This window comes from Nilaparvata lugens, chromosome 6 (assembly GCF_014356525.2).
Source record: "Nilaparvata lugens isolate BPH chromosome 6, ASM1435652v1, whole genome shotgun sequence".
In the NCBI taxonomy this organism is placed as follows: Eukaryota; Metazoa; Arthropoda; class Insecta; order Hemiptera; family Delphacidae; genus Nilaparvata; species Nilaparvata lugens.
The window spans coordinates 57815685-57842418 of NC_052509.1; the positions used below are offsets into that span (position 1 = coordinate 57815685).

The 26734-nt window shown below is 33.5% G+C and overlaps 1 protein-coding gene across 2 annotated transcripts in view; it reads left to right on the forward strand.

Moving 5' to 3' along the window:
* The first annotated feature begins 503 nt into the window (after window positions 1-503).
* The window catches only part of LOC111059298 (protein apterous), a 181002-nt gene continuing 154771 nt past the window's right edge, over window positions 504-26734 (forward strand). Inside the window, exons 1-2 of one of the 2 annotated variants that reach the window (XM_039431538.1) lie at window positions 504-956; window positions 14413-14529. In XM_039431538.1, coding sequence (XP_039287472.1) covers window positions 14485-14529 — 45 coding nt within the window. In that variant the 5' untranslated portion in view covers window positions 504-956; window positions 14413-14484. The remainder of the gene's footprint in view (window positions 957-14412; window positions 14530-26734) is intronic. The other variant, XM_039431540.1, reaches the window with a different exon arrangement.

Sequence of the window (26734 nt, forward strand, 5' to 3'; positions counted from 1 at the left end):
GCGCTCTTCTTCTCATTCGTGCGATTCCGTCATCTTCTCTCTTCTTCGTGTTAAATTTATTTTTCTTCTTGCTTTCACGCAATTCCGTCATCTCCTCTCTTTTTCGAGAAAAAGTCAGAAGTCGCGCGTTAACCAGGAAGCAGGATTGCTGCAGGATATTCGGCGGCGTTTTTATCCTCTCCGAATGTTTGACAGGAAGAAGGATACGACAGCGGATCAAAAAAGAGATGCAAATAGAAGGGATCCTAAGAAAGGTCCACACAAACACTGAGCAGAAGGCTGGTGAAATGCAAGGATATAGCTATACTATTCCTCGGTGAAATGAGAGAAAAAGATGTTTTTCCAAATCGCGGCAGGATGAGCTGGTGTGAGTGTGCGTACGTATGTCGTGGTGGTGGTGGTGATTTTGAAGAAGACAAGCCCCACCCAATCCAAAACCCAATCCCCTCCAAGGATTCGCTCCACCCCTTAGTTTCCCAGAATCCACATCAGAGACCGCTAGTGTGGTAGTTGTTGGAGCTAGTGTAGGAAGGAGCATGCGTATGGGCCAGTGGTTGCCCGGGCTCTGCATTCGCCTATTTCGATGTCGTATACTCCTCTCTTCCTCTCGTTTTTGAGGTTATGATCGGACATTTTTCCGCGGTAACCGATTTTGTCTCACAGCCAGTGCTTGAAATATTTCCGAAATCATTGTGAACAGTTTCTTGTTGTTTCGTCGTTTTCACCAAAAGTTTCGTGGTAAACAGGATTTATCAGCTTGTGTTTTCGTCAGTTTCACCGAAAGATCACCGGAGCGATAACGGACGGCTAATCACGGCTGATAGTGTGCGAGATAGTTCTCTTGATTATTCGTTAATAATATAAACAGAATAGAACTGTGCAAAAGTGTTGAGGAATTATTGGTGATACCCGGTTTTTATTTATAGTGAAACTTTCAGCTTGCCAGCAACATACTGGTAAGTTTAAGTCGTTTTCCATTTTTCAAAGTTGAGATTCTATATTCCTGAATAATGTCCTAATGAAATTCAAGATCAACTTCACATCGGTATAGGGCAACAGGTAAATTCTTGAAATGTGAGGTGTCAAACCTCTCTGGAGTGCGGTAACCTCATGACGGGATACCGATATCTTCCTCATGAAGGAATATAGGTATCATGGTACCATTCCATGGTTTTCACCTTCCTTTCTTGACGCATTCATTTGACATGTTACAGTATGAAAATACAAAATTTCCCTGACTCTAAAATATAAATTTTCAACAGTAAGAGAACACAAAATTCCTATGACATAAGTTGAAAAATCGATTGTGAGTTTTATTTAAAGAGTCTGAAAATGAGGGTTGGAGGCTATGTTGTAGCCTAATGAAATCAACCTCACAAATAAGACGAAGCCCTGTCAGTTATTTGAAGGAATTATTTCAATTAGTTTTTCTATATCTATCTTGGTTAGACACACAGAAGTTGCAAAGTAGGTAGGCCCACATTATATGAGAAGGTAGAAGTGATTTAGCGCACTTATTTGATATGATAGGTATTCTTGTACTCTAATTTATAGGAAAGTTGTGTTCATTATAGTAAGTTATTCTTTCCGAAACTATTAGGCTAATGGGAGGTACACTGATCAAACTACATGTATTTTGTTTCAAGTAAATTATTTTTTGATATGATATGACTTACGGTACTGTATTTCAATGCTCGATTAATTATTACGAAATCCTTACAATAATATACTTACAGTACAATTGATGAAAGGCTGTCACCTTCTGGTAGAATTGGGAGACGAATCAAACATGCTTACCTATAGTAACTTTTGACTGATTTCAAAATTTCCCGTTATTGTTACCAGAGCTGCCCGTGTGATATTAACTTTCAGGCTCCATTCATAACTGATCGAACGTTCCATATAATATTAAAAGTACAATATAATACGCCATAACATCTATAGTCCAATACCAATATTACTTCAATCAGATAAGTTAGCACAAACCATGCCAAAGGCATGAACGAGATAAGTAACTGACAAAACGTTAAGAATTCTTTCAATGATCTCAAGCCGTAAATATGATTTTATAGGACTTCCCCATAAAAACAAATCCTTTTTTCAATATTGATAGGTGTTGTTGATTATTACCTATAACTAAATATTGTGAATTGTTTAGCTTACCGGTAGCCTGATGACGTCAAGCCGTAAATATGATTTTCTAGGACTTCCCCATAAAAATAAATCCTTTTTTCAATATTGATTTAAGGTGTTGTTGATTATTCAAACTAAATATTGTGAATTGTTTAACTTACCGGTAGCCTGAGAACGTCTCCAAAAACTAAGTTATTGTACTGGAAACTAGATACTGAATTTTTTAACAAAAATTTAATAATTCTTTTCTGGACAATGTCTGTAATGGAAGAAAACACAATAACGACATGGTTGAGAAAAGTATCAGTATAGAAATGAAGTTTCTGTATGAAAATGACATAGAGTCTACGGTATTTGTTCGGAGCAAAAGGTCACTTAAGTTAGTAAAAGCTAGCCTTCTTGATCATCCATGGAATTTTCCGTTCCTTTCCAGTCTTTGAATATCATACATTTTGAATGGTATTTAGGCTGTCGATTCAGCAATATTCAGTCTCTAGATTCAAGCTCTTCCCAACTAATCGTAGGATTTTACCGTTAACGTTGTATTAGTTTCTGTTTCTAAAATTTATCGTATCCACGTTAAAAAACTGCCAAATTCTTTCAAAAATTCATATTAGTATTAGGCTACTTTTGACGGAACAAACTTCTTGTACTATTACCGTCACCGCCTCATGGGATTGAACGCTAACTTATCGAAAGGTTTGGATTTCCCAGGTCTGGGAAAACCATTAGTTCTCTGGAAAAACTTTAGATACCGTAATAATATAGTACAGCATAATAATAAATTATCAATAATAGCTTCAAGCTCATCGGTTACTATGAATGATTTTGATTAGTCAATTAACATGAATTTATCAGATCAGACACAAAATTATTGTTTTCTTGGAATTTATTAACTCATAATAATAAATTGTTCAATTATTGCTCTAGAGATTGATGTAATTCAATAATAATAATTCATATTATGAAATCATAATCTTTCTCCTCTTAATTCTCCCTCACTTCAATATTCTACTTCTAGGGATTAATGAACTTAAGAATAAGTAATTGTCAGTAACAAAATAATTACATTAAGCCGGGTCCACACTGAACATGTTCGACAAACATGTTTGTTGAAACAGTTTGGGCAAATTTTATTACGTTTGACAGACAAACAATGTTTGCCCGTGGCCAGTGTGAAAGCGTCATCAAACAAACTATTTACAGCAAACACTGAAAATGTTTGGAAAAACTATAATTTTTGTTTGACAAACAAACTTTTTAAAATGTTCGTCCCTGAGCCCCTCAACAAACATGTTTGCCGAACATGTATGTTCGTTCAGTGTGGATCCGGCTTTATAGAATTATCAATTTGGTTTCATGAAACTTTAATTTGAGTTTTTACCTATTGATTCAAAAGTAGGAAAATTACAAGAGGCTTCCCAAATAACAGATCTTTTATTTATGAATATAGGCTTCCACTCTCTCATCTCTTAGTAATCCACAGAGATTAGCCTATTCTGTCAATACTTATAATTTGAAAGAATAGACAGTTATATTCAGTTGATAATTCAACGTAAAAACCCCAGCTACCAAATAACCTATCATCTCAGTCTGTAGGTAACTCATCGTCTGAGCATTGTCATATTGATAATAGGCTTGCTGTTCTATTAGGCCTATTATTTTCGAGATTATCTTAAACAAATTGCAGTATTCATTCATTATTGTTAATTCAAACGTGTCTCATTTTATTTATTGTATGTATTATGCTATACTGTCAAAATAAAAATTATTTGATTTGATTTGATTTGTTTGAATTTAGAATTAGGCGCCTAGAATAATATTTTATCACAGTATTACTACAATACCTTCTACCTTGTTATTCGTTGAAAGAAACTAGGAGCTCCTCTTTATGAAATACTGTACGAAATTAAACACTTCACGATATAAACTGTATAATCACTCATGTGGGTATCATCTATAAAAGAAAGAACTGGCTTATAATACACGTACGGGATAGGAATTTCACAAATGACGCATCATCACTTCTGAACTACTCAACTGATTAACTAGAAATTGCTTATAGATTCTCAATTTACCGAGGATGGTAGAAGGCCTATTTTAAATTCTACAAGATTTCAGTAGGTCAAGTTTTCAGATTGTCAAGTTTCATTGCGAACCACGGGTTACCTGCTCGTCCGCAATAAAGAGAAATTCAAACTGATATTCAGCACATTTGATCCAAACTCCAAACTTTGTTACTATGTGAATCATCGTTCTTCAAAACTTTTCTCATTCTACTTGAAAAAAATTGTTGATAACAAGGAAAACGATTTGAGTTATTTAAGTACAGGAAATCGTAAATATAGACCAATAACCGTAAAACGATGATGATTCATTGTAAGTGAATTCATATAGATGTAGCCAAATAGTATGATCGAATTCTGAAATTCCGTAGACTATACTCATGAAGATAAGTATAATGTTTTCAACATGTTTCAACACGCGTTCTCAACATAGGCTATAATAATTCTTCCTGTGAAGATAAGATAAGAAAACTCCAAGGTTTATCAAGTAACCAATCGTTAACAAAGTAACTTTGATTAGATATCATTATTATTGATATTTTTTAGAGAAGAAGTAACTTGCTGTGTTCCATGTTAGATGAGATATTATTCTCTGAAACACTTGAGAAAAACTTGTGATTAGCGGGCATTATTATAATTTATTGCTAGATAATTTATTGCTAACACCACGGATACAAATCTTGTCTGTGCTATCACTAAGTAATCCGATTCATGCAATTTTCGATTATTCCATGGAAGTAAATTTGTTGATATAGTGAATTCAAGGTTTTAGTAGCAATATCGGGGACCGAGCTTCGTTCTGGAGTACAAAAGCATAAAAAATGTATTACGAAAGGATAAACTATAATAACATTAATACAGAAATGTTCTATTTAAATTGATATTAATTCCCAGAGGAATGCACAAATTTCCCTCACAAAAGCCCGGTTGCACAAAAGCTGATTAACTTCACGTGAACCAAATCAGAGAAGTCCATTTCAGCCGTTTCAAGGCCGTTTTCGAGATCCCGTGAAAAACAAACATATGAGCATCTAAAAATATGAACAGAAATTGCTACAGGATGTTGAAATAACCATGGTATAGGATGTTGAAATAACCATGGTATAGGATGTTGAAATAACCATTTCATATTCAAACTCAAGCCCTCAATTGTTTGGATCCCGTGAAATACAAACATATAAACATCTAAACATCCAATCGCACAAAAGCCGGATAAATTTAAATCCTGATTAACTTCACGTGAACCAAATCAGAGAAGTCCATTTCAGCCGTTTCAAGGCCGGTTTCGAGATCCCGTGAAATACAAACATATGAACAGAAATTGCTAGTACAGGATGTTGAAATAACCATGGTATAGGATGTTGAAATAACCATTTCATATTCAAACTCAAGCCCTCAATTGTTTGGAACTACGTTCATTGATATTATTTTTCAATATTTTCCTTAATATCTTCAATCCAGAATTAATAAAGAATTTTTCTCTTTAATCGGAAATTCTGAATAGACAATTTCAAAAAATCATGTCTTGTCCGTTCATCGGTGAAGCTGCAACTATCGCCCATGAATATTCACCACAATAGAAGTTGAATTTTTAATAGTGTTGTGAAGGCTTGGTGTGGAAATCTTATACTTATTTCGGAACCATTCAAGCTTTATGAACTGTGAAGGAGGCGCATAATTGGTATAGAGGCTGACATAATTATTGTGCTTTATTCAATTTGAGAGCATGTAATTGATTCCTGATTCTAAAGTGCATCATCAAAATTACAGGCTATAAAGATTCAAAATTGGAGTGATGATAATACTACGTTCAGCTTATGAATCAGAAAATCGTTGGCTCCAGTAATGTAATTAGAGATTTTCTAGTTTCTTCTTGTCTACATAGTCTTGTAAATATTCAACAAATTCCAACAGTCAAAATAAATTTAAGCCTATTCCGGATTATGTGTATCCTTATCTAAATTTGAGAGAGGAATAGCACAAGGCTACCTTATTTTTCTCTCCCTATCATTTTGATGATGTATTTATTGTATCAATCAATTTGAAAATTTGAGAATTTTTTCCACATTTATTCAAATGAGTTACACGTCAAAATGTAGCCACAAAGAGTATCGAATATCAATGTATTTGGTTGTTTTTTCATAATCTCTTCATTGTGTTAGAGACTTTTTGATTGTTTTTCATGAACTCTTCATTGGGCTGGAGGTAGGGCTCTTATGATACAACAAACTTCTGCTCTCTTCAGTTTCTCATGTGAATAAATAAATAAATTTATAAGCCAAAAAAAGGATGTCACAATATTTGACATATAGGCCAGACAATATAACAGTAACAAAACAACACTCAGTCAATACAAATACTGCTAATAAAAACAGTACAAAGTCACATTTACAATAAAAACATGTACGGTGTATTAATGCTATTCATATAACAATAATATTTATAAATTCTAAATATTGAAATCTTCTACATTCATTTTCATGTCGATAAACTCTTTAACTGAGTAAAAGGGGGTTTTCAAGAGAAATATTTCTAAAATCTGTTTGAACCTCCTGTGATTAAGTTGCCTCACCTCAATAGGAAGCCTATTCATAAATTTAATTGCAACATTCGAGGGACTTTGATCATTTTTATGCAGTCAGCTTCGTGTTACATTGAACGTATGATTGGATCTTGTATTATAAGAATGAATTACATTTCTCAACTCCATTTTCCCTGGATTCGCTTTCAGAAATAGTAAGCATTGCAATATAATTTAATGAATATAGAGTTAGAATGCGAAGACCTTTATAAATATCTCTACAATGTTCCCGATTCCGCGCCCTGGCGATGGCTCTGACAGCCCGCCCTTTTTTGCATTATGAAAATGCTGATAATAAGTTTGTAACTCAAACCAATTCATATCAACCCTCATTATAAAAATGTTGTTAATTGAGATTCACCTCAATGAGGTATCAATATTAGATTTACATGAAAACCATTATCCAAAAATAAGTTCTCTTTTGCTTTGTACTTCTCTCTTGTGCCTGTAATCCATCAATGCCCATGTATTATTATCAATATTCCAATCGATTTCCTTGAATTAGAAATCCGCATAGCTGATAATAGAAGCGAAATTCATATTCTCTTTGATATCCGCGCACCGAACTCAATTCTTTTGATGTTTGCGAGATTACCGCTGTAAGCTTTGATTAGTGTATGTGATAACAGGCCTACTACAATATTTGCTTTCACCTTTGTTCACTTTCAGATTAAATATCTCCCCAGAATATTGACGACAGTGTGTTTATGTAGTTCAACTGGTCTATAGCTTATTATAGATATCTACATACATGATTAGCAAGATCTTTTGTAGACAGGAGTTTCCAAGAAAGCGTATGGAACTAATTTTTGCAGGTTTCATGACTATCAATGATAACAATGACAATATTAGATAGTTTTATCATATTTTAATCTTTGGTATATAAAATGTTTCCATTTTTATAAAAGCTGAGAAAAACGCTGATTTTGGGCGTATTTTTGATGAAATATTAAAGTCACCTCATCAAAAAATATTTAGACCCTAGCTAAACCTCTGTACCAAATTTGAACATTTTCTGTCTATTACTCGATGAAAGAACTGCGAAAACGCTAATTTTAGGCGTATCTTTGACGTTATTTCAAATTCCTTCTATCACAACATTATTACACCCCAGCTGAGCTTCTGTAGTAAATTTGAACATTTTCTGTTAATTTGTTCTCGATAAAGCTGAGAAAACGCAAAAAAAACGTTGGAGTAAAGCAGATTTTGGGCGTATCTTTGGCGTTATTTCAAATTCCTTCTAACACAACATTATTACACCCTAGCTTAACTTCTGTACTAAATTTGAACAATTTCTGTTCATTTGTTCTCGTTAAATCTGATAAATAGCAAGAAAAAAACGCTAATTTTGGGTGTATCTTTGACGTTATTACAAATTCCTTATAACACAACATTATTACACCCTAGGTGAGCTTCTGTACTAAATTTGAACATTTTCTGTTCATTTGTTCTCGATAAAGCTGAGAAAACGCTAAAAAACGCTGGAAAAAACGCAGATTTTGGGCGTATCTTTGGAATTTTTTTCAAATCCGTTCATAGTGCGCCTCTAAAGGGCCAAAACTGAACATATCTACCAAATTTGAACGTTTTTGGTCCGGTAGATTTTTAGTTCTGCGAGTGATTGAGTGAGTGAGTCAGTCAGTCAGTGAGTGCCATTTCGCTTATATATTTATAGCAACCGATCCTATTGTCACCTCTACTGAGGAAGTAAATAATAGCATGGAATAAACAATCTAGGTATAGGTTTTCTCTGATAATAGTCTAAGAGATTGTCCCCAAACTGGCGTCTTCCTAGTCTTCTTCTGCGTTCCGCATTGAATTCTTAGCGGTAGTTTCGATTTGAACAACCGCCGCAGGGCACGACGAATCGCATGCGGTTTGCTACGAGCGACATTCGGCGAATTTCGCAGAATTGTGGACAAACATTTTAATTGAGACGTCTGAATGTCGCATCAACACGTGCCACTTTAAATAGGCCCGGTTTCTTGGAAGTAAAACTTTCGCAAATTCAATATTATAAACCTATTCATGCCTACACTATATTTATATTTATATCTCTTTCTGACACTACAACAAATTTGACACACTTGTGATTACTATCAATATTTCACATTATTACTGCCATCACTATATTGTGTGACTATACTGTATCAATATTCAACATGTCATACTTATGACTATTGTTATTATTTAGCTGTCAATTGATAGATTATATTATTGTTCTTATTAGTATTGCCGGGTGTATCATTCATGTACTGTGTATATTACAGCTATAGTGAGGTCCACGTTATAATGGCAGTGTTTGATTAGCAATGGTATCGCTATCCTTGTCTTTCATTCAACAAAGCAGATAGCGCTATCTCTCTCTCTCTCACTCTCTCTCTCTCTCTCTCGCTTTGCTCTGTTGTCAGATCGGCTTTTAACAATGTAGAAATAATAATTTATTGACAAAATATTACATCTTAATATCAGGAAAGTTCATTATGAAATTATTGAAAAATATAATTTCTTTCTTAATAAGATATAACTGATTATTTCAAACGAGAATGAACAATTAATATTACATTAATAATTCTGTATCAGCTACCCTCTATAGAAGGCATTGAGAAGACAGAGGATCGGCAACGTTGTTCTATCTTTCTCCACTGCCATTATAACGTGGACCTCACCATTGGGTTGTTATATGAAATACTAGCCGTCAGGCTCGCTTCGCTCGCCATATCCGTCTAGCCAGGGGGCTCCGCCCCCTAGACCCCCGACTGGATCGTCCAAGAATGAAATCAGCAGGCTCGCTTCGCTCACCTGCATTTTTCATTTGAGCATTTTTATCATATGTTAGGACAATCCAGTCGGGGGCCAGACTAAACGTCTGGCTAAACGGATATGGCGAGCGAAGCGAGCCTGACGGCTAGTAATATAATATTTCCAGGATTGAAGTAGCAGTGCTCAATCAATTTTTCCGCGATAAATGCATTTAAATCTTCAACTTGGTGCCAACCTAACAAAGTCAACTCAACTTAATGCCAACCTGACAAAATTATTAATTTAGTTGCCAGTTAACAACTGTTTCGAAGAGGTACTCTATCTAGATTATAGTTCTATAGTAACATATGATATGGAAATTTCAATTATAATTAAGAGATTGGGAGAAGAAGAATATACATTCTAAAAGACGAACTTTAAACCCTTAAAAACAACCCTTAGAGTTGAAATATTGCAAAAGATTTCTTAGTGCGCCTCTAAAGGGCCAACTGAACATACCTACCAAATTTGAACGTTTTTGGTCCGGTAGATTTTTAGTACTGCTAGTGAGTGAGTGAGTGAGTCAGTCAGTCAGTCAGTGAGTGAGTGCCATTTCGCTTTTATATATATAGATATGTGAACTTGTTATATATGTGGACATTCACGTTATAATGGCAGTGGAGAAAGGTAGGAGAACAGCTGGCTTGCCACTGCCTTCTAAAGAGTGTAGATAGTTGATGTGATATCAAATGATCATTCTTGTTTAAAATAATCAATTACATTTTATGCGTCAAGAAATATGTTTTTCAATGTGAATTTTTATAATTGAGATTAAATATTTTGTTAATAATTATATTTCTACATTGTTGAAACACGATCTGGCAGCGTTGCAGAACTAGAAAGGATAATAATATCTGCTTTGTCAAATGTTAGACAAGGATTACAACATCATTGTTAATCGAATATTGCAATCATAACTTGAATCTCACTATAGACAGTTATATATACAGTACTACAGCTAGCCTCAAATAGGTATTTATAGTGTTCTATATATTAAGATATTATACTGCTCATTCAGATTGGTCACAACATGTCATTTTCTCTCTTTGTCTAATGTAGCCCACTGTTACTCTCCTTGACAGCTGATGATAGATTGACAGGTTTGTCAAAAATGACTTATCTATTTCCGTGATAGTAGCGAAATTTTGACTTCAAATTTGTCAGTACTTGTCAATGAACCGATCAGGAGAAAATAAGTCTTCTTGTGATTATGACCTTTATAGGATTTCAATAACAAATTACTGCTTGAAACTAAGCTAAAAACTCAAGTCTTAGAAGAAATGTGCTGCATGGAGTAATAATGTTCTCAGCGGGGCTGCATATTTCGCACAGTAATAATATATAATAAATTGTAGAAAATTACTTTCTTCTCTACTGTTTATTACCTACTTCTCCAACCCTTAAGCCGAATAAATGCAATGTCAAGCAGGAGTATTTCAACCCCAATACTTTACTGGGTATTAGAATGGGGAGGTGTAGCAATATACCGTATTCTTTTCATAAATATTAGAAATGAATAATATTATTGAAAATATTGGACTCACTTTTTGAAAAAAATCATGTATAGGTACTGAAAGAAAACTACTTGATATCCCAAAAAATATTAAAATAATTTGAGGTACTAGCCTCAGTTGTTACACAGTTATCAACCTCAAGTAAACTGAAAGCTTAACTATTGAGCATCAGAATTTTAGTAATATCATAGAGAAACAATAGCATAAGTAGATATACCATGGAATAGCAATATTAGCAATATTTATTCACAATATCACATCGGAAACAACAGGTAATGACCCAAATATGTTTCCAACAATAAGTACAGTATACAATTCAATCAAAACACAAAAAAAAGATACTAAAACTAACGTTTGAAAAGAAAGAAAATAATACTTAGAAAACTACTTCTAAAACATTCCTTGATAGAGTTGATGGTGAAAATGAATATATGAAGTGATGAAGGAGAGGTGCTCTCTCCTCGCAAACAATAGCGTAGATAGATATCAGATGGTATAGGGCGTTTATGTTGCAACTTTTACTGTTATCTCAAGCCAATAGTTAATGTAATTATTTCCCGTGAAGCTGTGTGACACTGGCAGTCTCTCATATTGTGCCGTTCATCCACTCTCACCCCCACAAAACAGTGAAATTCGACAATAATCAACAGTAATCGGATTGAGATAACAGTAAAAGTTGCGACATAAACGCCCTATAACATGGGATATCTATTTACGCTATTGTTTCTCTATGGTAATATGGTATGCGTGAAGCCCTACGATTGGTCATTAACTGTTGACCAATGAAGGTTGAGCTCGACTATGATTGGCCGAGACTAGACTCGTCTAAGTGTAGGTAGGCTTGTCTACTAACTCTCGTCCAATCACAGTCAAGTTGGATGCTCAGTTCAGTTGAGATGAAACGTTACAGTTGTTTTGATAAATTAGTGGTTTTGACAAATCAAATCGTTCTCATTCAATATGTAGCTTATGTCTACCACATCACCTTCAATACAACACAGAAATATATTGTTATTATAAGAAAGAGTTCTGAGCTAGGACGTAGACTACAGCAATATTATCCAACGCTGTACAATGTTTAGAGTTGTGTACTACACTGTTTATACCAATATTTCAAGCCAAATCAATCTAATAAAACTAACATAGGTTATCTGGCAAACCAAAAACATCAAATCAAAAGCATCTATTGCTCTTCAGCAATCAATGAAGATAAAGCTATGATATAACAATGAATTCAATAAAATATAAATTCGACTGAGTCATTGTCAATATTGTAGAACCGTTCCATAATTGAATAAATACACAAATATGTTTTTGTGTAGTTGAGAAGTTGATATTGTGGTAATTATTCAAATTGAATGAAAAAAACTAAGAAATTGTCAAAAAACCACTGATTTATAAACAATCTGTTTATCAGAGATTGACAATGGTGTAATAACCGAAACCGGTCTTTCTAATTATCAATAAATCAGTGTTTTTTTGACAATTTCTTAGTCTTTTTCATTCAAAACAAATATGTTGTCAAATTCTACACAGTTTTATTCGGTACACGACCATAGTTTCGTGACCGCACCGGTCACATTTTCAAGTTGACCATTGAAGTAAAGTAGGGTACTGTACAATGATTTACAGTATTTAAAAGTAGATTAATCTATATTAAATCCTCAAATACCTACCGTATAATCTACCGTATACCTACCGTAATACATCGGAATAATTTAAGCGACCAGAGTCGTTCTTTGCAATATAAATTTGGATGTTCATGGTTTTCACCTCATTTTTATAACTAATATATTTCCGGTTGAAAGAGAAATACGTTGATGTCAATATCATTAGACAACATCAACGTCTTTTTCTTTCAATTATGGACATATACCACACCATCTCTTACTATACAATCAAATTGTCACCTGGATTCCCTGAGTAAAATCATAGAGAAGCAATAGCGTAAGTAGATATACCATGGTATAGGGCGTTTATGTCGCAACTTTTACTGTTATCTCAAGCCGATTATTGTCGATTTTTACTGTTTTGACCGGGTAAGAGTGTATGAACGGCACAATATGAGAAAATACCAGCGTCATAAAGCTTTACAAGAAAGAACTACGTGGACTATCAGCTTGAGATAACAGTAAAAGTTGCGACATAAAAGCCCTATACCATGGGATATCTACTTAAGGTATTGTAAAATTTAAAAAAAGGTACTTTCCAGAACCATCATCCATCCGCTGGTTGTAAAAATCTTGTTCCTTGAAGGATCTATCAAACTATTTCAACCATTATTCATGTGAAATTATACTTAGACTGCAGAATAATATGTACATTAATAGTTTTATTGTTAAGCATATTCGCACAGTAAAAAGTATTCTATCATATTCCGCCAAGGCGAGAAGACTATTCAGTCTTTATAGGCTATAGACTTTATAGATATAGTCTTTCTAGTCTATAGTTGGCCTACAGTGATATATTTTTTCATTTTTTTAATTCCCTCATCCAAGTTTCATTTAGAATGGAAGTTTTGCAGTAAAATAGTTGCATTTTAAAAAACATAGTTTCAGTTATAAAATCACAAAAACTATGATTAAATTATGACAAATTATCCTCAGAACAATACAAAGTAGAATTTAATTATCTGTATTTCCTGTAATTTCGGAGGCTTATTGCTGATTTTATTCTTTATTTCTCACTTGTTTAGGCAACGTTTCAACTATATCTCATCTCAAATACGAATTTCAAATTGTTTGGTAGAAGCCGCACTAAAATTCACTCCAGTAAGTTCATACTGAACTTGCTTTTGTCTCTGTGAATGACTTTATTGCTTCTCGGATGTCGCTGTTCTGTAGTGTGCTTGTATCTATTTTAGTTTTCACGCTAGCTGAATTTATATTTTATGTTTCCCCTGAATGACATTTTAACTTTTATATTTCCTCCTTCTACAACTCGGAAAGACCTAAAAGTCACAGCGATTCACAAAGAAATATGAAGAACTGCTAAATTATGACTCAACCAACCCTATTTATATCATTTGCTCCACATTGATGACTAAATTTTTTCACTCGGCGCCTCAAGAAATTTATTGAATGGTTGTTAGACTTTTTTGAGGAATCTGTGAGTAACTCAAGCACAGAATGAGTGAACAATGGGGCTTTGACGAATAAATGCAAAATGTTTCATCAATCAATTCCTGCTACTCCCGTTGGAAGAACCACTTGGAGACTTGATCCAACTCCCTAACCACTGTGATACCATACGCTTATATTGAGTATATTATTGATATATTAAACTTGATATTGATTGTATTTGTTTATCTTTTCAGGAGGAGATGAGGTAGCAGCGGTTGGCTAACCTGTCTACAGAAACGAAATTCGGCTTCGGGCCAACCCCACTAATGGGAGTTTATGAGCTCCTTGCTGACTCTAACGGGATGCACTGGGTAACTTACATCATTCTATCTCTATCAATTCATTTCAAAACATAATTTTCATGAAAGTATGATATTGATTTTCATCATAGTTTCCAAGTTTTGAAATAAATACTAAATACGTGTGTTATCCAGTTGAGTTTAAAAGAGTTCTTGCCAAACTCAAAACTGATATCATCAGCAGAGGCGGAAAATAATTTCGTATAAACATTTTTACATCACATAACATGCCCATGATTTCTCGTCGATTACGTGATTAAATTCGGTCCCGAGACACAAAAGACTTTTTAATATCTCAGTGAATGCTTGAACCTTTTGTACTCCAACATTTTCACAAAAGCTTCTAGTTTCAAAAGACAATATTATCAATGATTAATGGCATTTAGAATGAGTGGAACGACATATTTATCGGTTTGGTTCTGAAAGATGAACTTTGGATCAGGGCTAAAAAATAGGATAGGTCAAATGTCATTGGATGCTTCCTTTTATCAGCATCGTATGGTGCCGCTATTATGTGAGCCGAAAATTCAACTAGGAAAAATGAATTACGTTCTAAATAATATTACAAACACAATAAAACTTTTTAAGATGTCTGAATTAAAACAGTTTGAGAATCTTTTTGTTTAGTTTTGGTATACTTTTTTTGTATAATGTTATTCGTTTCAACCTATCCTAAAAGTAAAATAGTTGATTCATTCCAAAAGTAAATGCTGTATTCATCTTCACATGGAGTGAATATTTTTGAGGAGTTCTTGAAGGTGAAATTATTCTCAAATCTCCCATCTGTATCAAGCTGTTGTTTCTAAACTATATGTTGAATCACATACTTGCCAAATTCTCATCCCATGTTTGAAAGTATCTGGGTATGAAAATAAAACTATTCATAACTTATTCATTTTTATTTACTTAAAAATAAATGCATTTTTTGAGTGGTTCTTATAGGTGAAATTCTCACATCTCTTTTTTGTATTAAACTGTTGTTTCTAAACTGTATGTTGCATCAAATCTTTGTCATATTCTCTCCCCATGTTTGAAGAGATCTATGTATGGGAATAATCGTAACTTATTCATATTGATTGTCTTGAATTTACACGATGTAGAATGTGAACTCTCAAGTACAGTTAATTCCTAGCGCTGGATTCTTTATCCAAGACAGTAGCTGAGGTTAATTTGAATTTTTTCAATGAAGAATGGACACAAATGAAGTGTATTATTTTGAAATTGAACACAAATCCCCACTATTCCACTAGTATCAACAAAAAACAGATATCTCAAAATATATGGCGATAACTGTTAATTACAGTTTAATTAATTGTATTTTTAAACGTTCAAAATCAAACAATTTGACATAAAATTTCTAATTGATTCTTTATTTGTTCCTAATAATTTGTCATGAAATCATTCAATTATTGTTAAATATTAATTAAAAGATAAGTAAGTCATTAACGCACAACAATCAACATTTTGATTTTAGAGGAACAAATCTAATGATCTATTTGAAGCTATTCCTTGATAGACACTGTTTTAATCTTCGATGGGTATTTATAGAGTAATTATAAAGGCTATCACAACACCAATTATAAGACTAATTATATGATTCATTACAATATTGTGTTCGGTATCAATGCGTACTACGTAGGTCTAAAAAATATACTTCCATATCCGAAACTCATAAAATTGATTCGAAGTATATTGATTAGGTTACAGACAGTAAATGAGGAACTCTATTATTATTTATCGTTATAAAACATGAATAATTTTCGAACAAAATTGGGAAAATCAAAATGTATTATCGTTATAAAAACATGAACAATATTCAAACAAAATTGGGGAAATCAAAATGTATTGTATAGTAGTGTAATTTTTCATTCAATTCTTATAAATCTTTGATAATTGAAATAATATATATAGTATCACAAATGACAATGTATATTATAATGTAGTACAAAACAAATTATAGTACTCTTGGAATAAGAACCAGTGTTAAAGAGACTACCTATTTATTTTATGGTTCACTACATGATCGTATATGATAGGTTCACTGTTTTTGTACTACTGGATTAGACTTAGACTTAGACTGGATTAGGATTAGACTTATGAGACTATTATAGTTCACTTTGAATAAGAACAGATAGGATAAGAAGTTAGTTTAGTTTTGAGAAGTTTATTTAGTTTTATTCTCTCTGCTCGAAATAGTTCTCTATTCAAACTGCCGTACAGTACGCGCTGTCGATTGCTATATAGAAAGAAATAAATCAATAGTATACCAAGGTCGGCCTCATTTATCATCAGATGAGGTAGGTTCTCCGGGCAGTCAGTGTTTTCTAGCGTGTTTATATTATGGAAGATTGTTCGAGAGGGCCACAAGATGAGGTCACAAAAGTCAATGATAAGGCGCCTGGCATGACAAGCGGAAGGATTGTCAACCCTCGACTCTCTAGAACGGTCTTATCGGCATCTCACGATAAAAAACGTTGTCCCTGTTTTGAAAAGAGGGTTGAGAAGAGGCTTAACTTATAACCAGATAAATACGGAGTTGGATCTTGTGGGCTGTGAATTTTAAAAATACAGTGTTTTGAAATTTATTTGGGGATTAGAGAGACTTGTAAATCTCTGCAGAGCAACGTTATATAAATATTTTGTATTATCAACTAGTAGTTCTGTGAACAGTAGACCTCGCGCTCAGTAAGTTACATTGACCTGTTGTTATGTTTTCTCAAAAATTAATAAAAAATTTATCAATTTTAAATGTCTAGAAAAAATCCTAAATAAATATAGAGCTTTCTGTCCTATCGTACCGTGACGTGTCGTCCCGGAATGTGAGTGTGAGCGCTGTTATCAGGTCTGGCTGCAACTGTCTACAACGTTGATGGAAAGATACAATTTTCAAGATGTTCGATGTTTTTGAACGGGTAGTATTATAGTGCACTAGACAGCTGATTTATGATGAATAATTCTATAGTCTGATTTTCACGGTAATATTGGCGTATGAAGGAGGCTCCTTTTTCCTTTTATATTATCCTTGAAATGAAAAATTTCCAAAAACCTTGTATATACGTCGACGCGCAATTCAAAAAGGAACATACCTGTCAATTTTCATGAAAATCTATTACCGCATTTCGTGGTAAATGCGCAACATAAAAACATATAAACATTTAAACATTAAGAGAAATGCCAAACCGTCGACTTAAATCTTATACCTCACTTCGCTCGGCCAATGAGCAGAACTAGAATTGTAGGAGAATACTGGTGTGAAAATGATATTACAATCATAACATTTTTTCTTTTCCGATTGTTGTATTGTTTTTGCTAACCTAATAAATAAATAATTATATTTTTCAAACTAATTGAAAAAATTCAATAATTACTTCAAAGCTCAAACAAAATATTATTCATAAATCAATACTGTAGTTCTATAAACTATATAAAAGACGGCGAAAGCGTAGGCTACCCGCTTAACTTCCAAGTTGCTGAGCTCTTGATCAGTGATAAGATTTTTGCTGACTAAGCATAAATCGAGGTGATGTGAAATCACGGCATACAATAGGCTACCCGCACAACTTCCTTCCCATTGTATTGGGCATAGACCAAGATCATCTCAACCACATTAGATTATTATGAATCACAATCTGTTCCCATTTAATTTTGATATTTATTAATCCTATTTTTTAGTATTTATATTACTCGATATTATTTATACGTCTTCCTGGTTTTTGTGAACTTTGATTTTTTTATCTAAAGGGAAAATGAATTGGACATGAAAATATACAATTACATGAATAAAAAACCTGAGAAAAAATTTCCGATTTAACATTTTGAAGTTCACAACTTTTCACACTAAAAATAATCAAGATATACAGTATTATTCAATAAAACTATCATACATTACCTACAAAGTCCTAAAATTCACTTTAATGACTAAATGAGCATATCAGTTCCTTGGTATCCTATTATATTAAGCGAGCAATTTCTGTATTAATTTATATATCTGGTTATTTTTATATCTGGTTATTTATGTTTTACGGATCTCGAAAACGGCTCTAACGATTCTCACGAAATTTGGAACATAGTAGGTTTATGATATAAAGATTCGATTGCACTAGGTCTCATTCTTTGGAGAACTCGCTGAACGACATTATAAGGATAATTCATCCTTGCAAAACAGATGATAATTTTGTCGTCTTTCGATAACAGAAGATGCGTGTGCCTGTGTGGGAGAGACAGAATTATTTCCAGCTGTGTAATCATAAGCAATCAGCGAGAAATTTTAGCTAGACAACATTAATCTGATTTGTTGACATGACATGATAATCCTCCTAAACTAGAGTATATCATAATTTTCAAATTTGATCATTATTTGACAATTTCAAGTGATTAGTGAGTGTTATTTTGTTATTCAATTTGGTTTGTATATAATCTAAATTATAATTTCTTTGTTTTCAAATGTTTGAACAGAAAATTGAACCTGAATTCAAGTGTTTAGTACATAACCTACTTTCTGGACTATTTATAGTGTATAAATCAAAATTCAGGAAAGAAACAGTTTTGGGCTGTGCCTGTTAGTCCTAATAATTCTACAGAATTGTGTTCGATTTACTGTATCAAAAGTCCATAAATAAATAAGGAACGAAGCTCGGTGCCCCGATATTGTTACATTATGAAAGAGCAATCTACAATCTGAAAGAGGGATAGTACAAGCTAAGCCTAGTTTTCCTCTTTCAGATTTCCTCTGTCATATTTCATTATAGATCAGTGTAATAATTATTGTATTGATTATGATTGGAATAATTATCTAAATATTGTGTTATGAGCTCTGTGCGGTACTTGCCTATGAACGTTACAAAATTTCTGAAAAAATACTGATATAGCTTCTAAGTTTTATCTGCCTTCTAGAAATTGTCTATCACTAGAATTCCAAATGACGACGCATCTCTGAAGCAATATAAATACTGAATTCCACGTCATGGATTCTTGTATTTGTATGAAGTTTCAGTGTGGAGAAAACTCAATTCAATGCGCTAAAAACCTTTTAGTTTCTTTCAAACCGACATTAGAATCATGCATTTGAAGCTTGACATGACTTGTGAATTTGTACTTAGAGCTATATTATTGAGATGGTTGCTGGAATTGGCCTATAGCTGTCGATAATTCAGTGGAGAGAGCAGAGTGCTTCTGATCAGATAGAATAAAAAGTGGATTACCGCTGTCAAGATTTCCGGCCCGTTTTATACGACGGCAATTTTCTCAGCAAACAAACTTAGTTGGAGTCATTAATCGCGCTGTCCTTCTTGCCACATGTTCCCTCCTTTTCGTTTCGGCGAGTTTTTTTCTGGTCAATTGATAAATAACGGCCATTTACTTTTGCGAGCACCAGAAGCACCAAATGTCGATATGTTCCGAGTTTAGTCTCTCTTTCGTTCCACGTTCTGAATTTATTTCTGAATAGGATGGATCTGGAGAGAGAAGGATAGAGAGTAGAGTAGAATGACTAAATGAGAAAAAGAAAGAGATAGAATTGAAGTGGAGGTGAACAGGTATGGAAACAAATTACTCGTTGATGTTTCGGTAACTGGGTTCATCCAACATTTGTTGATACGCCTGCATTCCGAGTCACCCATAGAAGCCGTTCCCTGAAGACAGAGATAGATGATGCATACTCAGCACATCGATGAATGAATCAGCCTAAAAGCATCACACAACAAAATTTAATCTATCCACGTCCAAAGTTTTGTTTAATCATTTAGTCGCTACTTCTGAAACGTGTATCCAGTTTTATCTTTATTTTGCAAATTAAGCTGGAATGAAATCTCAGTTGAAATTTATTCATCAAGGAATGGAGTCGTCAAAAAAAACCCCGCATGGGAGGAGGGTTATGTGTTACCTACATAATTCAAGTAGTCAATCAAATAGGACGAGTCCATTCTCCACAGGCTAAGGGATGTTTTTCTTTTGTTTCCACTACTTTGTGTCAGCGGCTATTGATTATTGATTACTCAGTATGCTTCATATTTCGTTATTTTCTTTACATTTATTTGTTTCTATCACACATATTCATGTTAGTGTTTTTCTTCAAGTATTGGAAATAAATTTGATTCAATTTGTAATGAAGTCTACGCAACTACTGTAGGTGATTTACTGTAGAGAACTGTAAAGACTTCTCCTGTTCTATTAAGATCTATAAAACTGATCGACACTATCCAACTCTCATAGTTCATCCTGAAATTGACAATTTAGATATATAATAAGTTAATTAATATGTAGTACCATAGCCACCTCTAATACAAGGCCCCGGCCTACGATATTGCAACGTCGCAGTGTAGGCCTAGAATCTAATACATGATTGGTGAAAAAATCAGGTGGTATTTTCAAAAATCTTTTTCACAATCATGTATTAGATTCTAGGCCTGCACTGCGACGATGCAATATCGTATGCCGGGGCCTTGTATTAGAGCACTACCTCCGTAAACAGAGGTAGGTTTACGGAGGTAGTGATTAGAGGTGGCTATGGTAGTACTTTATAAAGAGTAATGGAGAACATCTTTCAACAATACGGTTCTTATGACCTTATTTGAATACATAAGCGTGTCTAGTCTCGGCGTCTCGGCCAATAACAGTCGAGCTCAACCTTCATTGGTCAATAGCTAACAGCCAATCGTAGAGCTTCTTCTATACCATTTGCTGCTCAATGTTTGAGAGTTCAGCTTACTAGAGATTGATAATGGTGTAATCATATAAACTAAAATATAGAATTATTGTAATAAATTTTTGGTTTTAACTATATCAATTCTTTTTCATGTAGTGAAGCTTGTTAGTAAAATCTATAAGTTGATTGTATTGTATGAGATGTTGTGATACTTCACCATAATTGAAAGAATAAGACGTTATTTATTCGAAGATTAATTCATATTACAGAACCAGGTTTCATGGTAAATCTATAAGTCTCTGACACTGAGATTTTCATAAAAAGTTTAATTACATTTACGTTTATCATGCAAATTTCTGGTGTCTTGTCTAATTTCTATTCTTATTTAACTTTCTGGTAATTTCTATGGGGATACTACTACCGACTCGTCCTCATTCTGACATACATCTTATCATAAAACAGGAAAATAACACTGTGGGAATTTGTTTCGCATTCCAACGAGTTTATAAGATGACTTAAAATAAGATTAATTCTGCGAAAGGCTATCCAGTTAGTGAACGTATTACAGTTTAGACAGACAATATTTGATGGAAAAAATTAGCACAATGCAAAACATATCAGAAATTTATGACAGCTAGAAGAGAGTTATTTATTTAGCAATATTTATAGCTCAAAGCGGCCTTTTTGTAACTAATTCTAGCTCATTTAACCTCTGACCTGAACAAGATAATGCGCAGCATCGCTATCTATTTGGAGTTTTTCAAATAGAATTCACTTCAGGGAAATACATTATTATTTATTGATCTGTAAGTTATAAGAGCAGAGATAAAATTGTTTTTTGAATATCACTCATGGTGAAGCATCGTATTATTACTTATTTGTTATCAAGACAAAAAAATGATGTGATTAATTTATAAATAATGGCGTCAGTGGAGAATTTTCATTCTCTGGAAATTGATACACTCATGAGCTTTGAAGTATTTTAATTTTAATCTATCTAAATCTTCAATAAAAAGTAGGTTCAAATGAAAAGTGGGTTTTATAAATGAGAATTTAGATTATATTCTTCTTATTACTAATCGAAGAAAATTCAATTGTATCCTAGAATGAATGAATGAATGAATGAATGAATATGAATAAAAAAGTCCTTTATTTAACAAAGCTAAGAATAAAAAACAAAAAAATCATTTCATATGTATAATTAATTATTCAAGGAAATAAGAAAACAAACTAAGCCATTCAATTTTGGCATAACCGAGAAGGTTGTCTGCCAGGAGTCGGTTATCAATATATTTGTGAAAAATTTTAAAATATTAACAGAAAAATATACACTAAAAATAAATGCGTATAATGTCAACAAAATCAATAATTGTATCCTAGAAGTATTATTTTAATTATTTTTTTGAAATATTATTTAATTAAATTCCCATTCAATCAATTAAATAATAATAGTATTCATATGGCTTTTATTGGTGGGGAGTCCCTGACGGAAGTTCCACCTTGCCCCGATTATATCATTTAAACCGTCAATTGGCCTTACGACTGTCATACTTCAGCCGGGACCGACAATTTAACGTGCCCATCCGATAACACGAGAGTGACCTGGTCAAAAATTTTTGGTAATGAGCGGGTTTGAACAGGGGATCTCTAGGCTGCTATACAAGTACTCTACCAACTAGACCATTAATTAAATTAAATAATTTATTCTTAAAGAATTGACTGACACTTTCTCAGAATGGAAAGGCTTGGAGCAACGGGTTGAAAATCAAAAATGCAGAAATAATTTACATGAGAGCAGCTGAAAATTGTCCAAAATACTTAGCAGACAAAATGGTCTATTTTTCAGCTTTGAAACACCTGGTGCCTTGATCCTGTAACACTTTTATAGTGATTCTACTAGCTAATGGCTGTCAATCACGATTGTCTCTCTCTCTCTATCTATCTCTTACTCCCTCTCTCTCTCACACTTCCTAATACCTCTATCACCTATCCAACATCCTTTTTGCTTGATTCCTATCGGCACGAATGGAATGGAATTCAGCGTGATGGAAATGGCCTATTCAGGTTTCTTCTTTCGGAGGTCTGTGAACTATTGGAACGAATTTTCAAAATGCGCTCCTACATTTCATTGCCAGCCGACCAAAAATGGTCGAAAACATGCAAACTAATCTGAGATTGAGTTCAGTAGCAGGTTGTGAAATAATTATTATGGTCGTGGTAAGAGTTCTCTCGAAAATATGTGCTGATTAGAAGCCTCGATATAGTAAACCCCGTTTTAGTATATTCCCCCGTTCCAGTACATTTTTCTGTAGTCACTAGAAATGTGCTGATTAAAAATACAGTGGAGCCTCGATATAGTACACCCCGTTTTAGTACATTCCCCCGTTCCAGTACATTTTTCTGTAGTCACTAGAAATGTGCTGATTAAAAATACAGTGGAGCCTCGATATTGTACACCCCGTTTTAGTACATTCCTCCGTTTCAGTACATTTTTCTATAGTCCCTAGAAATGTGCTCATTAAAAATACAGTGGAGCCTCGATATAGTACACCCCGTTTTAGTACATTCCCCCGTTCCAGTACATTTTTCTGTAGTCACTAGAAATGTGCTGATTAAAAATACAGTGGAGCCTCGATATAGTACACCCCGTTTTAGTACATTCCCCCGTTTCAGTACATTTTTCTATAGTCCCTAGAAATGTGCTCATTAAAAATATAGTGGAGCCTCGATATAGTGTACCCAGTTTTAGTAAATTCCCCGATTTAGTATATTTTTCTGTAGTCCCTAGAAAAGTACTGACTTAAAATATATTGGAACCCCGTTATAGTAGTTTTTCTTCAGTCCCTTGACTGAAACATTTACATAGCTTTCAACCTTAATATAGTACACCCCAAGTTAGTAGTTAGTACCGACCACATAATAGTAAATTTTTAGAGCAGTCCATTGAGATGTACTATAATCGAGGTTATCTTATACTATTAAACGAGCAGCTTCTGTTTATATGTTTAGATGTTCAGATGTTTATATGTTTATATGTTTGTATTTTACCGGATCTCGAAAACGGCTCTAACGACTCTCACGAAATTCAGAACATAGTAAGTTTATAATATAAAGATTCGATTGCACTTGGTCTCATCACTGGGAAAACTCGCTGAAGGACATTAAAAGGATAATTTTTATTCATCCTTGGAAAAACAGCTGATAATAATTATTTCATCGTCTGTTGATGATGGAAGTGAGTGAGCGAGTTCATGTGTGTGGGACTGTGCCAAAATTATGACCCAATAGTCACGTTATTTTCAAATCTGATTAATTCCAATAGATCCATCTTTTTGAAATGGTCTCCTCTGATTTGGTTCACGTGAAGTTAATCAGGATTAAAATTTAACCGGCTTTTGTGCAACTGGGCCTTTGTGAGGGAAATTTTTGCATTCCTCCGGGAATTAATCTCAATTTACTGTGATTAGCTAGAGCTAATTTCTGTATGAATGTTATTATAATTTCTTCTTTCGTTATTAATTTTGTATGCTTTTGTACTCCAGAGCCAAGCTCTGTCCCTGATATTTCTGTATAATCATGGGACTTCGTTATTGTATCGATAAATGTAGAGTTTGAGTATCTTACTGCATTCGATTCGCAGTAAACGGTAGTGGGTACTGTATCACATTATTTTTATGTTCCTTGAGAATAAAAGATTGATTGATTTTTTAATATCAAGTATTATTGCTGAAACAATTCCGTCGAGAAGTCTAGAGACAGGGTTAGGTGTACTTCCAATTCAATTCCCGTTCATGCCTCATTTTATATAATTTTTGCACTTCACTGCCAACTTCTAATTGGAACAAACAGAAAATAGTAAATTGGTGTAGTATAATGTTGAAAGTGGTTGTCATTAGTTTCGCAGCATTATATGAGGACAAGAATTTATCTTTGATTATAAATTGCCACGTGTATCGAATACATAATATATCATAATTATTGTTAAACGAAAATCCAAATTAAATGCTGTGAATCACCCCGAAGACTTCTGATACTGCAAATATTAACAACATGGTAAACAGTTTTCTGGAAATTTGATGGCTTGGCGAAATAATTTTTGTAAAGTAGCGCTCATCGAATTTTCATCTAGTTGTTTACCCTGTTGTCAATATTCGCAGTAGCAGAAGTTTTCGGGGTGATTTACAGCATTTAATTTGGATTTTCGTTTAACAATAATTATTACTTCATTAGCGTTTGAATAAATGCAATTTCTCAGTTATTTCAATCTGTAGACATAATATATGATTTGTATTGAAAAATCCAATATTTCCAGATCTTATTGCAATACCTGTCCCTTATAGCCTGTTTTTTCTTTCCCAAAAGAATGAATGATTGTGTATCAATGAATGTATCAAATAAATAAAATATTAATGGTGTGCGACCTCAATCAATTAACGAAAAATCGCATTACGAAACATAAATACACATAAATTCCGGTATATTATCAATTGTTTGAAACACAATACAAAAATTGCAGCAAAAAACATTCGAAACACTAATACACATTCCTGTCCATATATTTACATCAATTTTGTGAATGTGTGTGGGATTGTTGTTTTGTTTATTCAAAACAGTGCACCCTTTAAAACAAAGAGCAGCCTGCATAATATTGCAGTGGGCAGGCCTTATCATGTGTAACGAACGCACCGATTCTATTGCTCTTGTTGATTCCCCGACTACCAACTAAAACCATGATACCGTGATAATCTGACAGAGAAAACAATAGTGGGCTGTTTCAGTTGCCAAAGCATCGACTGGGAGCTCCTTGTAGAATTAAAGAGAAAGGCATGATATCTGCAGGCATCGCACCGCATATATCTTATCGCTAGTCGGCCTATATCTATCTAAAACTCCATGTAAATGAGCCTACAAGCTTACTGTTCACCACAACGCACTCTGTTGTTCATTGTGGAGAGAGAGAAAGAGCATTCTTACTATTAAAGGATGAAGCAGTTTATTGTGGAGTGAGAGAGAAGAAACATTTTTACTATTAAAGATTCTAGAAGATCATGTTAAAAGAGAGGAGCATTATTCTTAGCAGCATTGTACAGAAAGAGAAGGAAGACGATTTTACAATTAAAAGATGCTAACAGTTCATTGTGGAGAGTGAGAAGGAATATTTCTACTACATTGAAAGATGCAGGCAATTCATTGTGTAGAAAGAGAAGAAGGATTTTTAAAAGATACAAGCAAGCCGACTCATGCATGTGTCATGAAATTCAGTGCTTTACGTTTGCATATAATGGCCTGGATATGCTTTCTCATACACATGAATGTGATGGTCATTTGAATAAATGCACTTCCCTTATAGGTAAATAATTATTGTAGTTCTCACCTTTTCATTGTTGATGCGGTATGTGGAGAAGAATATTTGTGTTATTTATTTATTTATTTATATTTATTTATTTATTTATTTATTATTTATTATTTATTTATTTATTTATTTATTATTTATTTATTTATTTATTTATTTATTTATTTATTTATTTATTTATTTATTTATTTATTTATTTATTTATTTATTTATTTATTTAT